The 14,080-nt window shown below is 42.5% G+C and overlaps 1 protein-coding gene across 1 annotated transcript in view; it reads left to right on the top strand.

Moving 5' to 3' along the window:
• The window catches only part of LOC139531584 (vasoactive intestinal polypeptide receptor 2-like), an 18,092-nt gene extending 11,041 nt beyond the window's left edge, over positions 1-7,051 (top strand). The window contains exons 8-13 of the mRNA XM_071328167.1: positions 134-194; positions 306-375; positions 2,106-2,197; positions 2,289-2,427; positions 5,866-5,907; positions 6,155-7,051. Of these exons, the coding sequence (XP_071184268.1) occupies positions 134-194; positions 306-375; positions 2,106-2,197; positions 2,289-2,427; positions 5,866-5,907; positions 6,155-6,316 (566 nt within the window). The 3' untranslated portion in view covers positions 6,317-7,051. The remainder of the gene's footprint in view (positions 1-133; positions 195-305; positions 376-2,105; positions 2,198-2,288; positions 2,428-5,865; positions 5,908-6,154) is intronic.
• The last annotated feature ends 7,029 nt before the right edge of the window (positions 7,052-14,080 follow it).

The following is a 14,080-nucleotide window of genomic DNA, read 5'->3' as shown; positions in this document are numbered from 1 at the left end:
TTCTTTCTTTCTTTCTCTTTCTTTCTTTCTTTCTTTCTTTCTTTCTTTCTTTCTATCTTTCTTTCTCTCTCTCTCTCTCTCTCTCTCTCTCTCTCTCTCTCTCTCTCTCTCTCTCTCGCTGTGTCTCTCTCAGGGTTACCCTCAGTATTTCTGGTGATCTGGATCTTCTGTAGGATGTATCTGGAAGACACCGAGTGAGTCTGCTCTGACATCATCAACAGTCGACTGAACATCTCCCCGTCTCACTAGCTCATCAACATGCGACTAATCAATGTGTGTGTGTGTGTGTGTGGGGGTGTGTGTAGCTGCTGGGAGAGGAATGACATTCCTACCCCTAGGAGGGTGATCAACTGGCCCATAATGGCGTCTGTGATAGTGAGTATCAGTAGAGCAGTAATGGCATCCCAGTATCAGCAAGCCCTTTGAGTCACTGAACAAACTAGCAGAAACAGGGCTGGGCTGCTGTCTCCATTAGAGCCAAAATGGGGTCTCATGTCTAGGGCTGTTGCGGTGACTGTATTACCGCCACACCGGCGGTCACGAGTCATGAAGGCAGTCAAATTCCACATGACCGTTTAGTCACGGTAATTAGGCTTCTCCAAGCTCTGATTCTACTGAAGGTCATTAGTAGCCTACCAAACTTGCTAACTGCCTGGTACTCAGCACTCTATTGTCCCTCTAACCACTCTGACATCAATGCAAATGTTATCGAAAATCTAATCATAAAACATTTTTGGGATGCTGGTAGTTGTATTAATTTGTGATCTATCGCATCCCACAACTGTCCCAGACTATGTTAGGAATATTTATTTTTCACACAGAATAGAATAGGTGGACGTTTGTACTATGGGGGATAGTAGATTGACATAGGCTAGTGCTTTTGCTGGTCATTAGGCCTACTCATCTTGCTGGCTGACAAAAAAGTAAATGTGGATAGTTCTTCCAGTATCTTCAATATGCACCTCGGAAATAGATAAGGACACGCAGTTGAGTTCCGGATGTGTCTGTCTTCACTTGTAGCCTGTGAGAAAGACCCGATCACGTGATGGAGCGCACAGCACTCAGGGAGATGGGCATAACGGCCACTGGACACAAAAGGCATGGATTGTTTTAGGGTGCATTACGGCCACACAAAGGGGATGCCGCTGTGAAATTCTAGGCATTATCAAGTGCTTGTCAAATTGTGAATGAGTGTGTACAGCCTGCGCAAAAAAAAAACAAAGCAGAGCTCATGCCTTTCAAGAGACATTTTTCAAATCATCATTGCAGTCGCATCATGCAGCCTTAGAATGTATTAAAAATCTAAACATAGTCCGTTTGTAAAACAACTAAAGTTACATTAATAACTCTAAATTAAGCATATAGGAGTACCAATTTCTTTGTTAACCGACCAACACAGAATATCCGCATGTGCGCACTCCCTCAAATCGTTTGGAGAAAAGATCCTTTCTATTTTATTCAGCTTTGTTCATTTGTATTCTTCATACTATAAAATAATGCCAGGGAAGTCTAAGCAAATCTTGTCTGCTAAATGAACTAGTGTAGCCCACAGCCACTTGGCATAGCCAGATCAGGACCTAACATAAGGACAACTCAGAGTATGCTGTTCTTCTGAAATAGACTACTTTTTATTCATATCATGCTTCTAAAATAAACCATGGATTCATTGTGAAGGTGTAGGTTATATTGCATGGATTTATTAGACTTTTTAAAATGCAAATGTTTCTAAGGTCAGCATCAGTGGCTTGTGTGTGGAAGCCAGGAGATGCTAAATGTGAGGTTTTTTTAACCATTTTTTAACTAGGCAAGTCACTTGAGAACAAATTCTTATTTTTCAATGACGGCCTAGGAACAGTGGGTTAACTGCCTTGTTCAGGGGCAGAACAATAGATTTCTACCATGTCAGCTCGTGGATTCGATCTTGCACCTTTCGGTTACTAGTCCAACACTCTAACCACTAGGCTACCTGCAGCCCCGGTCAATTACAGTCAATTACCATGAGACCGACAGTTATTTCTTTACAATCACTGGCTGATGAAATTTCGTGACCACCACTGCTCTACTCATGTCCTACTCATTCTAATGGAGGTCTCTTGTCTCATCAGATCAACTTTGTTCTGTTCATCAGTATCATCCGTATCCTAGTCCAGAAACTACTCTGCTCTGACGTGGGCGGGAACAACCAATCACAGTACAGGTACCCCTCCAACAACCAATGATAATACAGATATTCTCTCAACAACCAATCACATTTATTTAGATTATTCTTACACACCTGTGTGTTGCAGGTGTCTGGCTAAATCCACCCTGCTGCTGATTCCTCTATTTGGAGTCAACTACATGGTGTTTGTCTACCTGGTGGAGACAGAGAGCGACAGGATGGCAGAATACAAGATTATCTTTGACCTGGGACTGGGGTCATTCCAGGTATACCACTACCTTAACCCCTGATCCTTAACCTTTTACCCCCCCTAACCCTAACCCTATCTAGTTTGACCTGGGACTGGGGTCATTCCAGGTATATACGTACACTACATGACCAAAGGTATGTGGACACCTGCTCGTCGAACATCTCATTCGAAAATCATGGGCATTAACATGGAGTTGGTCACCCTTTTGCTGCTATAACAGCCTCCACTCTCCTGTGAAGGCTTTCCACTAGATGTTGGAACATTGCTGCAGGGACTTGCTTTCATTCAGCTACAAGAGCATTAGCAAGGCTGGGCACTGATGTTGGGCGATTAGGCCTGGCTCGCAGTTGGCGTTCCAATTCAACCCAAAGGTGTTCGATGGAGTTGAGATCAGGGCTCTGTGCAGGCCAGTCAAGTTCTTCCACACCAATCTCGACAAACCATTTCTGTATGGACCTCGCTTTGTGCACGAGGGCATTGTCATGCTGAAACAGGAAAGGGCCTTCCCCAAACTGTTTCCACAAAGTTGGAAGCACAGAATTGTTTAGAATGTCATTACATGCTGTCTCATTTAGATTTCCCTCACTGGATTTCCCTCAACTAAGAGGCCTAGCTTGAACCATGAAAAACAACCCCAGACCATTATTCCTCCTTTACCAAACTTTACAGTTGGCACTATGCATTGGGGAAGGTAGCGTTCTCCTGCTATCCAACAAACCATATTCGTCCGCCGGACTGCTCTAGTGTCCAATGGTGACGAGCTTTACACCACTCCAACCGACGCTTGGCAGTGTGCATGGGGATCTTAAGCTTGTGTGCGGCTGCTTGGTCATGGAAACCCATTTCATGAAGCTCCCGATGAACAGTTATTGTGCTGACGTTGCTTCCAGAGGTAGTTTGGAACTCAGTGGTGAAGGTTGAATCCGAGGACATTTTTCCACGCTACGTGCTTCAGCACCTAGCAGTTCCGTTCTGTGAGCTTGTGTGGTCTACCACTTTGCGGCTGAGCCGCTGTTGCTCTTAGACGTTCCTACTTCACAATACAGCACTTACAGTTGACCGGGTCAGCTCTAACAGGGCAGTAATTTGATGAACTGACTTGTTGGAAAGGTGGCATCCTATGACGGTGACACGTTGAAAGTCACTGAGCTCTTCAGTAGGGCGAGTATACTGCTAATATTTGTCTATGGAGATTGCAAGGCTGGGTGCTCGATTTTATACACCTGTCAGCAACGGGTGTGGCTGAAATACCCGAATCCACTAATTTGAAGGGGTGTCCACATACTTTTATATATACAGTGCATTCAGACCCCCACATTTTGCTACACTACAGCCTTATTCAAACATTTATTAAATCGTTTTTTTCCTCATCAATCTACACACAATACCCCATAAAGGGAAAGGAGGATATCTAGTCAGTTGTACAACTGAATGCATTCAACTGAAATGTGTCTTCCGCATTTAACCCAACCCCTGGAACAGGGGATAGAACAACAGATTTGTACCTTTTAAGCTCAGGTAGTGTGATGGTTTGAGGATGCTTTGCTGCCTCAGGACCTGGACGACTTGCCTTAATAGGAACCATGAATTCTGCTTTGTATCAAAGAATTCTACAGGAGAATGTCAGGCCATCCATCTGTGAGCTGAAGCTGAAGTGCAGTTGGGTCATGCAGAAAGACAATGATCCAAAAACACACAATCAAGTCTACATGAAAGTCTACATGAAAATGGTTAAAAAGCAACAAATTTGAAGTTTTGGAATGGCCTAGTCAAAGTCCCGACCTAATCCCAATTGAGATGTTGTGGCAGGACTTGAAAAGAGCAGTTCATTCTTGAAAACCCACAAATGTTACTGAGTTAAAGCAGTTCTGCATGCAAGAGTGGGCCAAAATTCCTCCACAGAGACGTGAGAGACTGATCAACAACTACAGGAAGCATTTGGTTGGAGTCGTTGCAGCTAAAGGTGGCACAACCAGTTATTGAGTGTAACGGGGCAATTACTTTTTCACACGGGGGAATTGGGTATTGCATAACTTTGTTAATTAAATTAATAAAATAATTATCTTCTTTTTTTTGCTATTTGTAAACTCAGGTTCCCTTTATCTAAAGTTTTAGTTGAGGATTTGATAACATTCAGTATAAAAAAATATGCAAAAATACAGAAAATCAGAAAGGGCAAATACTTTTTCACAGCACTGTAAGTATTCAACCCCTTAGTCAGTACCTGTTAGAATCAGCTCTGTCAAGTTGGTTGTTGATCATTGCTGGACAAGCCGATATCAGTCAAAACTGTAACTAGGCCACTCAGAAACATTCATCTTGGTAAGCAACTCCAGTGTATATTTGGCCTTGTGTTTAGGTAATTGTCCTGCATAATTTTTTAAAATCTCAGTGTCTGTTGAAGCATCAACTTTGTTTTCCTGTTCTTAGCTCTATTTTATTTATTTTTATTATGGCTGCATCATGTTATGGGTATGCTTGTCATTGGCAAAGACTATAAAAAAGTCCTAGCCAACGACAAGCATACCCATAACATGACGCTGTCATCTCCTTGCTTTAAAATATGAAGAGTGGTACTCATTAATGTGTTATGTTGGATTTGCCTCAAACATAATGTTTTGTATTAAGAAAAAAAAGTTCATTTCTTTGCCACATTTTTTGCAGTATTACTTTAGTGCCTTATTGCCGGATGCATGTTTTGGTATATTCTGCACATGCTTCCATCTTTTATTTCTGTAATTTATGTTAGTGTTGTGGAAAAACTACAACGTTGTTGATTCATCCTCAGTTATCTCCTATCACAGCCATTAAACTCTGTAACTGTTTTAGTTGGCCTCATGGTGAAATCCCTGAGTGGTTACCTTCCTCTCCATCAAATTAGTTAGGAAGGACGCCCGTATCTTTGTAGTGACTATGTGTATTGATACACCACCCAAAGTGTAAATAATAACACCATGCTCAAAGGGATATTCAATAGCTGCCCTTCTTCGGAAAACCTCCCTGGTCTTTGTCGTTGAATCTGTGTTTTAAATTCACTGCTCGACTGAGGTACCTTACAGATAATTGTATGTGTGGTGTACAGAGATGGGGTAGTAATTTAGAAATCATGTTAAACACTATTATTGCACACAGAGTGAGTCCTTGCAACTTATTATGTGACTTTTAAGCACATTTTTGCTCCTGAACTCATTTAGGCTTGCCATAACAAAAGGGTTGAATACTTTATTGACTCAAGACATTTCAGCTTTTCATTTGTAAACATTTCTAAAAACATAATTCCACTTTGACATTATGGGGTATTGTGTGTATATCAGTGGCACAACATCTCAATTTTAAATTCAGGCCGTAACACAACAAAAGGTGGAAAAAGTCAAGGGGTGTGAATACTTTGTGAATACACTGTACAGTGTGTTTTAGAAGCTGAGTTGATGTTGCCATATGTTGTGTTCTCCAGGGTCTGGTGATAGCTACTCTCTACTGCTTCCTCAACACCGAGGTGAGCTACTCTTACATTTCACCTCATGTTCTCGATAACCATACTTTCTGAAACTGAATGTGTGTGTGTGTGTGTGTGTGTGTGTGTGTGTGTGTGTGTGTGTGTGTGTGTGTGTGTGTGTGTGTGTGTGTGTGTGTGTGTGTGTGTGTGTGTGTGTGTGTGTGTGTGTGTGTGTGTGTGTGTGTGTGTGTGTGTGTGTGCGTGCGTGCGTGCGTGCGTGCGTGCGTGCGTGCGTGCGTGCGATAAGGTCCAAGGGGAGCTGAAGAGGAAGTGGAGGAGTGTGTCATTAAAGCATTACATCGGGCGGGACTGCCTTCTACATAACGCGTCAATCAGCCGTAACTCCACCCACTTCCAGCGGAACTCCAGAGCCCAGTCCATCCTGCAGACAGAGACTACTTCACTGTGACCCGGAAGTAGTTCCACCTCTGTGGCCCCGGAAGTGGATCTCACACAATATAACCTGGAAGTGGAACTAACTCTCTCTTTGACCATGAAGTGAAGCTGGGGTAAATCAACCAACACAAGTTGAGGGTCAGCTGAAAACTAGTGGAACACTCCAATAAAAGACAGACACTCATCGTTTTACCACAACCGGGAGAGGCTGGATGTTTGATTCCATACTGTGGAGGTCTTCAGGAGCTGTCCACACTGCCACAGTGTGTGTGTGTGTGTGTGTGTGTGTGTGTGTGTGTGTGTGTGTGTGTGTGTGTGTGTGTGTGTGTGTGTGTGTGTGTGTGTGTGTGTGTGTGTGTGTGTGTGTGTGTGTGTGTGTGTGTGTGTGTGTGTGTGTGTGTGTGTGTGTGTGTGTAATGTGTTCTGAAAGCTAATAAAGAACTTCATATATCCTATGTTTATGAGGCAGAAGCCTGGAGCACTGAGCTTTCTGTTTTCCACTGAAATGGGCTTGGCATTCCAGGTATTATATATACACACACACACACACACGTTAACATTGCCAAATCAAGTGAAGTAGATAATAAAAAAAAGTGAAATAAACAATACAAATGAACAGTAAACATTACACAAGAATAAAGACATGTCAAATGTAAAATGTCAAATATCATATTATGTATATATACAGTGTTGAAACGATGTGCAAATAGTGAAAGTACAAAGGGAAAATAAATAAATCTGTGTTGTATTTGCAATGGTGTTTGTTCTTCACTGGTTGCACTTTTCTTGTGGTAACAGGTCACAAATCTTGCTGCAGTGATGGCACACTGTGGTATTTCAACCAGTAGATATGGGAGTTTATCAAAATTTGATTCGTTTTTTTGAATTCTTTGTGGATCTGTGTAATCTAAGGGAAATATGTGTCTCTAATATTGTCATACATTTGGCAGGAGGTTAGGAAGTGCAGCTCAGTTTCCACCTAATTTTGTGGGCAGTGTGCACATAGCCTGTCTTCTCTTGAGAGCCAGGTCTGCCTACGGCGGCCTTTCTCAATAGCAAGGCTATGCTCACTGAGTCTGTACATAGTCAAAGCTTTCCTTAAGTTTGGGTCAGTCACAGTGGTCAGGTATTCTGCCACTGTGTACTCTCTGTTTAGGGCCAAATAGCATTCTAGTTTACTCTGTTTTTTTGTTAATTCTTTCCAATGTGTCAAGTAATTATCTTTTTGTTTTCTCATGATTTGGTTGGGTTTAATTGTGTTGCTGTCCTGGGGCTCTGTGGGGTCTGTTTGTGTTTGTGAACAGAGCGCCAGGACCAGCTTGCTTAGGTGACTATTCTCCAGGTTCATCTCTCTGTAGGTGATGGCTTTGTTATGGAATGTTTGGGAATCGCTTCCTTTTAGGTGGTGGTAGAATTTAACGTCTCTTTTCTGGATTTTGATAATTAGTGGTATAGGCCTAATTCTGCTCTGCGTGCATTATTTGGTGTTTTACATTGTACATGGAGGATATTTTTGCAGAGTCTCCATTTGGAGTCTATCCCATTTTGTGAATTCTTGGTTGGTGAGCGGACCCCAGACTTCACAACCAAAAAGGGCAATGGGTTCTATAACTGATTCAAGTATTTTTAGCCAGATCTTAACTGGTATGTCGATTTTGTTGTTCCTTTTGATGGCATAGAAGGCCCTTCTTGCCTTGTCTCTCAGATCGCTCATAGCTTTGTGGAAGTTACCTGTGGCGCTGATGTTTAGGCTAAGGTAGGTATAGTTTTTTGTTTGTTCTTGGGCAACGGTGTCTAGATGGAATTTGTATTTGTGGTCCTGGCGACTGGACCTTTATTGGAACACCATTATTTTTGTCTTACTGAGATTTATTGTCATGGCCCAGGTATGGCAGAATCTGTGCAGAAGATCTAGGTTCTGCTGTAGGCCCTACTTAGTTGGGGACAGAAGCACCAGATCATCAGCAAACAGTAGACATTTGACTTCAGATTCTAGTAGGATGAGGCTTTGTGCTGCAGACTGTTCTAATGCCCTCACCAATTTGTTGATAAATATGTTGAAGAGGGTGGGGCTTAAGCTGCATCCCTGTCTCAACCCACAGCCTTGTGGAAAGAAATGTGTGTTTTTTGCCAATTTTAACCGCACACTTGTTGTTTGTGTACATGGATTTTATAATGTTGTATGTTTTTCCCCAAAAACCACTTTTCATCAATTTGTATAGCAGACCCTCATGCCAAATTGACTCAAAGGCTTTTTTGAAATCAACAAAGCATGAGAAGACTTTGCCTTTGTTTTGGTTTGTTTGTTTGTCAATTAGGGTGCGCAGGGTGAATACGTGGTCTGTCGTATGGTAATTTGTTAAAAAGTAAATTTGACATTTGCTCAGTACATTGTTTTCACTGAGGAAATGTACAAGTCAATGATAATGCAGAGGATTTTCCCAAGGTTGCTGTTGACGCATATCCCACGGTAGTTATTGGGGACAAATTTCTCTACGGTTTTGTGTATTGGCGTGATCAGTCCTTGGATCCAAATATTGGGGAAGATGCTAGAGCTAAGGATGATGTTAAAGAGTTTAAGCCAATTAAAAGTTGTTGTCTGTATATTTTATAATTTCATTGAGGATACCATCAACACCACAGGCCTTTTTGGGTTGGAGGGTTTGTGTTTTGTCTCTCTCTCTCTCTTCCTTTCTTTCTCTCTCTCAATTAAATTAAATTAAATTCAAAGGGCTTTATTGCCATGGGAAACATATGTTTCTCTCTCAGAAGTCTCTGTTAATTTTATATTTTAAATGTGTCTTGCTTTGTCATTTGAATGACATGCTAGAAACAGACAAACTCCCTTAATCCTTGTGCCCTTTATTTTCTTATTCTGATTAGTCTATTTTGCCATTGAAATCTCCACTATTCATTCATCCTGTACATTCATTTTCATTTAGAGGACACTCTTATGCAGAGAATCGAGTTCTTAAAATGACAAGGCAACGCATTCTTGTAGACAGTCGATATTTCATAAAACAAATACGTTTTTTCTTGTTGTTGTATTTGTTTTGTCTTCAAGAATGTGTTGCATCAATTCTCTGCATAAGAGTGTCTGCTAAATGACAAAAATGTCAATCTAAATGTTAATCATAGTTATAATTGTAACTATTTTATAGTTTCTTGCTGACTTGGCTTCGCCATTCTTCAGTTCGGCTGGCGGCTAGCCAAACTCGTCTATGCGAAACGAACAAGTGTGCTTGCATACTCCCTTAAAAGACCTTCGCTTGAAAAATCAGAAAAAAGCGGCAATAGTACCATTTTCTCAATTTTGAGACACCGTAGCCAATATACACTTCCTCAAAATAGTCCGAATTAATCTAAGAAAACTCAAGAGATCTGTCATTAATTTGTATGTTTTTGCAGCACAAATCTTAGTTGCACAATTGTACATTTAACTGACTATGTTTGGTGCAGTATTTCTTAATGAAAAAATGTGCATGAAAACGAGTCGTCTCTCCTTCTTCTCTAAGATTGAATGGCAGACTACACCTATTGGCGTTTTGCCGCCACCTACTGTACAAGCCATTATACTTTGTAATATTAACCTGCCAACTATTAACCCTCTCTAAACAACCCACCCCACTATTCCACTATTCAATCCTATCTAATCCTACTCCAGACCAACAGTCTGAGAGGACAGAACACTACCTCTAAACCACCCACTCTATTCAACCCTATCTAATCCTAATCCAGACCAACAGTCTGAGAGGACAGAACACTACCTCTAAACCACCCCCTCTATTCAACCCTATCTAATCCTAATCCAGACCAACTGTCTGAGAGGACAGAACACTACCTCTAAACCACCCCCTCTATTCAACCCTATCTAATCCTAATCCAGACCAACAGTCTGAGAGGACAGAACACTACCTCTAAACCACCCCCTCTATTCAACCCTATCTAATCCTAATCCAGACCAACAGTCTGAGAGGACAGAACACTACCTCTAAACCACCCCCTCTATTCAACCCTATCTAATCCTAATGCAGACCAACAGTCTGAGAGGACAGAACACTACCTCTAAACCACCCCCTCTATTCAACCCTATCTAATCCTAATCCAGACCAACAGTCTGAGAGGACAGAACACTACCTCTAAACCACCCCCTCTATTCAACCCTATCTAATCCTAATCCAGACCAACAGTCTGAGAGGACAGAACACTACCTCTAAACCACCCCCTCTATTCAACCCTATCTAATCCTAATCCAGACCAACAGTCTGAGAGGACAGAACACTACCTCTAAACCACCCCCTCTATTCAACCCTATCTAATCCTAATCCAGACCAACTGTCTGAGAGGACAGAACACTACCTCTAAACCACCCCCTCTATTCAACCCTATCTAATGCTAATCCAGACCAACAGTCTGAGAGGACAGAACACTACCTCTAAACCACCCCCTCTATTCAACCCTATCTAATCCTAATCCAGACCAACAGTCTGAGAGGACAGAACACTACCTCTAAACCACCACCTCTATTCAACCCTATCTAATCCTAATCCAGACCAACAGTCTGAGAGGACAGAACACTACCTCTAAACCACCCCCTCTATTCAACCCTATCTAATCCTAATCCAGACCAACAGTCTGAGAGGACAGAACACTACCTCTAAACCACCCCCTCTAGTCAACCCTATCTAATCCTAATCCAGACCAACAGTCTGAGAGGACAGAACACTACCTCTAAACCACCCCCTCTATTCAACCCTATCTAATCCTACTCCAGACCAACAGTCTGAGAGGACAGAACACTACCTCTAAACCACCCCCTCTATTCAACCCTATCTAATCCTAATCCAGACCAACTGTCTGAGAGGACAGAACACTACCTCTAAACCACCCCTCTCTATTCAACCCTATCTAATGCTAATCCAGACAAACAGTCTGAGAGGACAGAACACTACCTCTAAACCACCCCCTCTATTCAACCCTATCTAATCCTAATCCAGACCAACAGTCTGAGAGGACAGAACACTACCTCTAAACCACCACCTCTATTCAACCCTATCTAATCCTAATCCAGACCAACAGTCTGAGAGGACAGAACACTACCTCTAAACCACCCCCTCTATTCAACCCTATCTAATCCTAATCCAGACCAACAGTCTGAGAGGACAGAACACTACCTCTAAACCACCCCCTCTATTCAACCCTATCTAATCCTAATCCAGACCAACAGTCTGAGAGGACAGAACACTACCTCTAAACCACCCCCTCTATTCAACCCTATCTAATCCTAATCCAGACCAACAGTCTGAGAGGACAGAACACTACCTCTAAACCACCCCCTCTATTCAACCCTATCTAATCCTAATCCAGACCAACAGTCTGAGAGGACAGAACACTACCTCTAAACCACCCCCTCTATTCAACCCTATCTAATCCTAATCCAGACCAACAGTCTGAGAGGACAGAACACTACCTCTAAACCACCCCCTCTATTCAACCCTATCTAATCCTAATCCAGACCAACAGTCTGAGAGGACAGAACACTACCTCTAAACCACCCCCTCTATTCAACCCTATCTAATCCTAATCCAGACCAACAGTCTGAGAGGACAGAACACTACCTCTAAACCACCCCCTCTATTCAACCCTATCTAATCCTAATCCAGACCAACAGTCTGAGAGGACAGAACACTACCTCTAAACCACCCCCTCTATTCAACCCTATCTAATCCTAATCCAGACCAACAGTCTGAGAGGACAGAACACTACCTCTAAACCACCCCCTCTATTCAACCCTATCTAATCCTAATCCAGACCAACAGTCTGAGAGGACAGAACACTACCTCTAAACCACCCCCTCTATTCAACCCTATCTAATCCTAATCCAGACCAACAGTCTGAGAGGACAGAACACTACCTCTAAACCACCCCCTCTATTCAACCCTATCTAATCCTAATCCAGACCAACAGTCTGAGAGGACAGAACACTACCTCTAAACCACCCCCTCTATTCAACCCTATCTAATCCTAATCCAGACCAACAGTCTGAGAGGACAGAACACTACCTCTAAACCACCCCCTCTATTCAACCCTATCTAATCCTAATCCAGACCAACAGTCTGAGAGGACAGAACACTACCTCTAAACCACCCCCTCTATTCAACCCTATCTAATCCTAATCCAGACCAACAGTCTGAGAGGACAGAACACTACCTCTAAACCACCCCCTCTATTCAACCCTATCTAATCCTAATCCAGACCAACAGTCTGAGAGGACAGAACACTACCTCTAAACCACCCCCTCTATTCAACCCTATCTAATCCTAATCCAGACCAACAGTCTGAGAGGACAGAACACTACCTCTAAACCACCCCCTCTATTCAACCCTATCTAATCCTAATCCAGACCAACAGTCTGAGAGGACAGAACACTACCTCTAAACCACCCCCTCTAGTCAACCCTATCTAATCCTAATCCAGACCAACAGTCTGAGAGGACAGAACACTACCTCTAAACCACCCCCTCTATTCAACCCTATCTAATCCTACTCCAGACCAACAGTCTGAGAGGACAGAACACTACCTCTCAACACCCCCTCTATTCAACCCTATCTAATCCTACTCCAGACCAACAGTCTGAGAGGACAGAACACTACCTCTAAACCACCCCCTCTATTCAACCCTATCTAATCCTAATCCAGACCAACAGTCTGAGAGGACAGAACACTACCTCTAAACCACCCACTCTATTCAACCCTATCTAATCCTAATCCAGACCAACAGTCTGAGAGGACAGAACACTACCTCTAAACCACCCCCTCTATTCAACCCTATCTAATCCTAATCCAGACCAACAGTCTGAGAGGACAGAACACTACCTCTAAACCACCCCCTCTATTCAACCCTATCTAATCCTAATCCAGACCAACAGTCTGAGAGGACAGAACACTACCTCTAAACCACCCCCTCTATTCACCCCTATCTAATCCTAATCCAGACCAACTGTCTGAGATGATTGAACACTAACTCTTGTTTATTTAATTTTTTCCCACATTTTTTTAACCAGGTAGGCTAGTTGAGAACAAGTTCTCATTTACAACTGCGACCTGGCCAAGACAAAGCAAAGCAGTTCGACACATACAACAACAAAGAGTTACACATGGAATAAACAAACATACAGTCAATAATACAGTAGAAAAGGTCTATATACAGTGTGCAAATGAGGTAAGATAAGGGAGGTAAGGCAATAAATAGGCCATGGTGGTGAAGTAATTACAATATACCAATTAAACACTCTCTTTGGTGACAAAACGGATGGCACTGTGATAGACTGCATCCAATTTGTTCAGTAGAGTGTTGGAGGCTATTTTATAAATGACATCGCCGAAGTTGAGGATCGGTAGGATGGTCAGTTTTACGAGGGTATGTTTGGCAGCATGAGTGAAGGATGCTTTGTTGCGAAATAGGAATGCTGCCGCCACAACCTCTATTTTCTGTGACTTACGTATCATTTCTGCAGTAAAACCTCACACTTCTCTGCCGCTGCCACCACAACCTCTTTTTTCTGTGACTTACGTATCATTTCTGCAGTAGAGTTGACAACCATGGCTATGAATGCTAAGAAACCCACTTTACTGAAGCACATATTCTTCCCATCACTCTCTGTTGGACTCTACTACAGAGGAAACCTCTCAGGTTCCCTAACCCTTTACCCATCTTCCTCTACCACTCTCTTCCCTGCTTTATTACACTTCCTGCTCTGCTGTAACCTCAACCTTGG

Source organism: Salvelinus alpinus, chromosome 10, assembly GCF_045679555.1.
Source record: "Salvelinus alpinus chromosome 10, SLU_Salpinus.1, whole genome shotgun sequence".
Lineage (NCBI taxonomy): Eukaryota > Metazoa > Chordata > Actinopteri > Salmoniformes > Salmonidae > Salvelinus > Salvelinus alpinus.
Note: the sequence above shows the minus strand (reverse complement) of the source record. Positions and strands in the feature narration are given on the sequence as shown.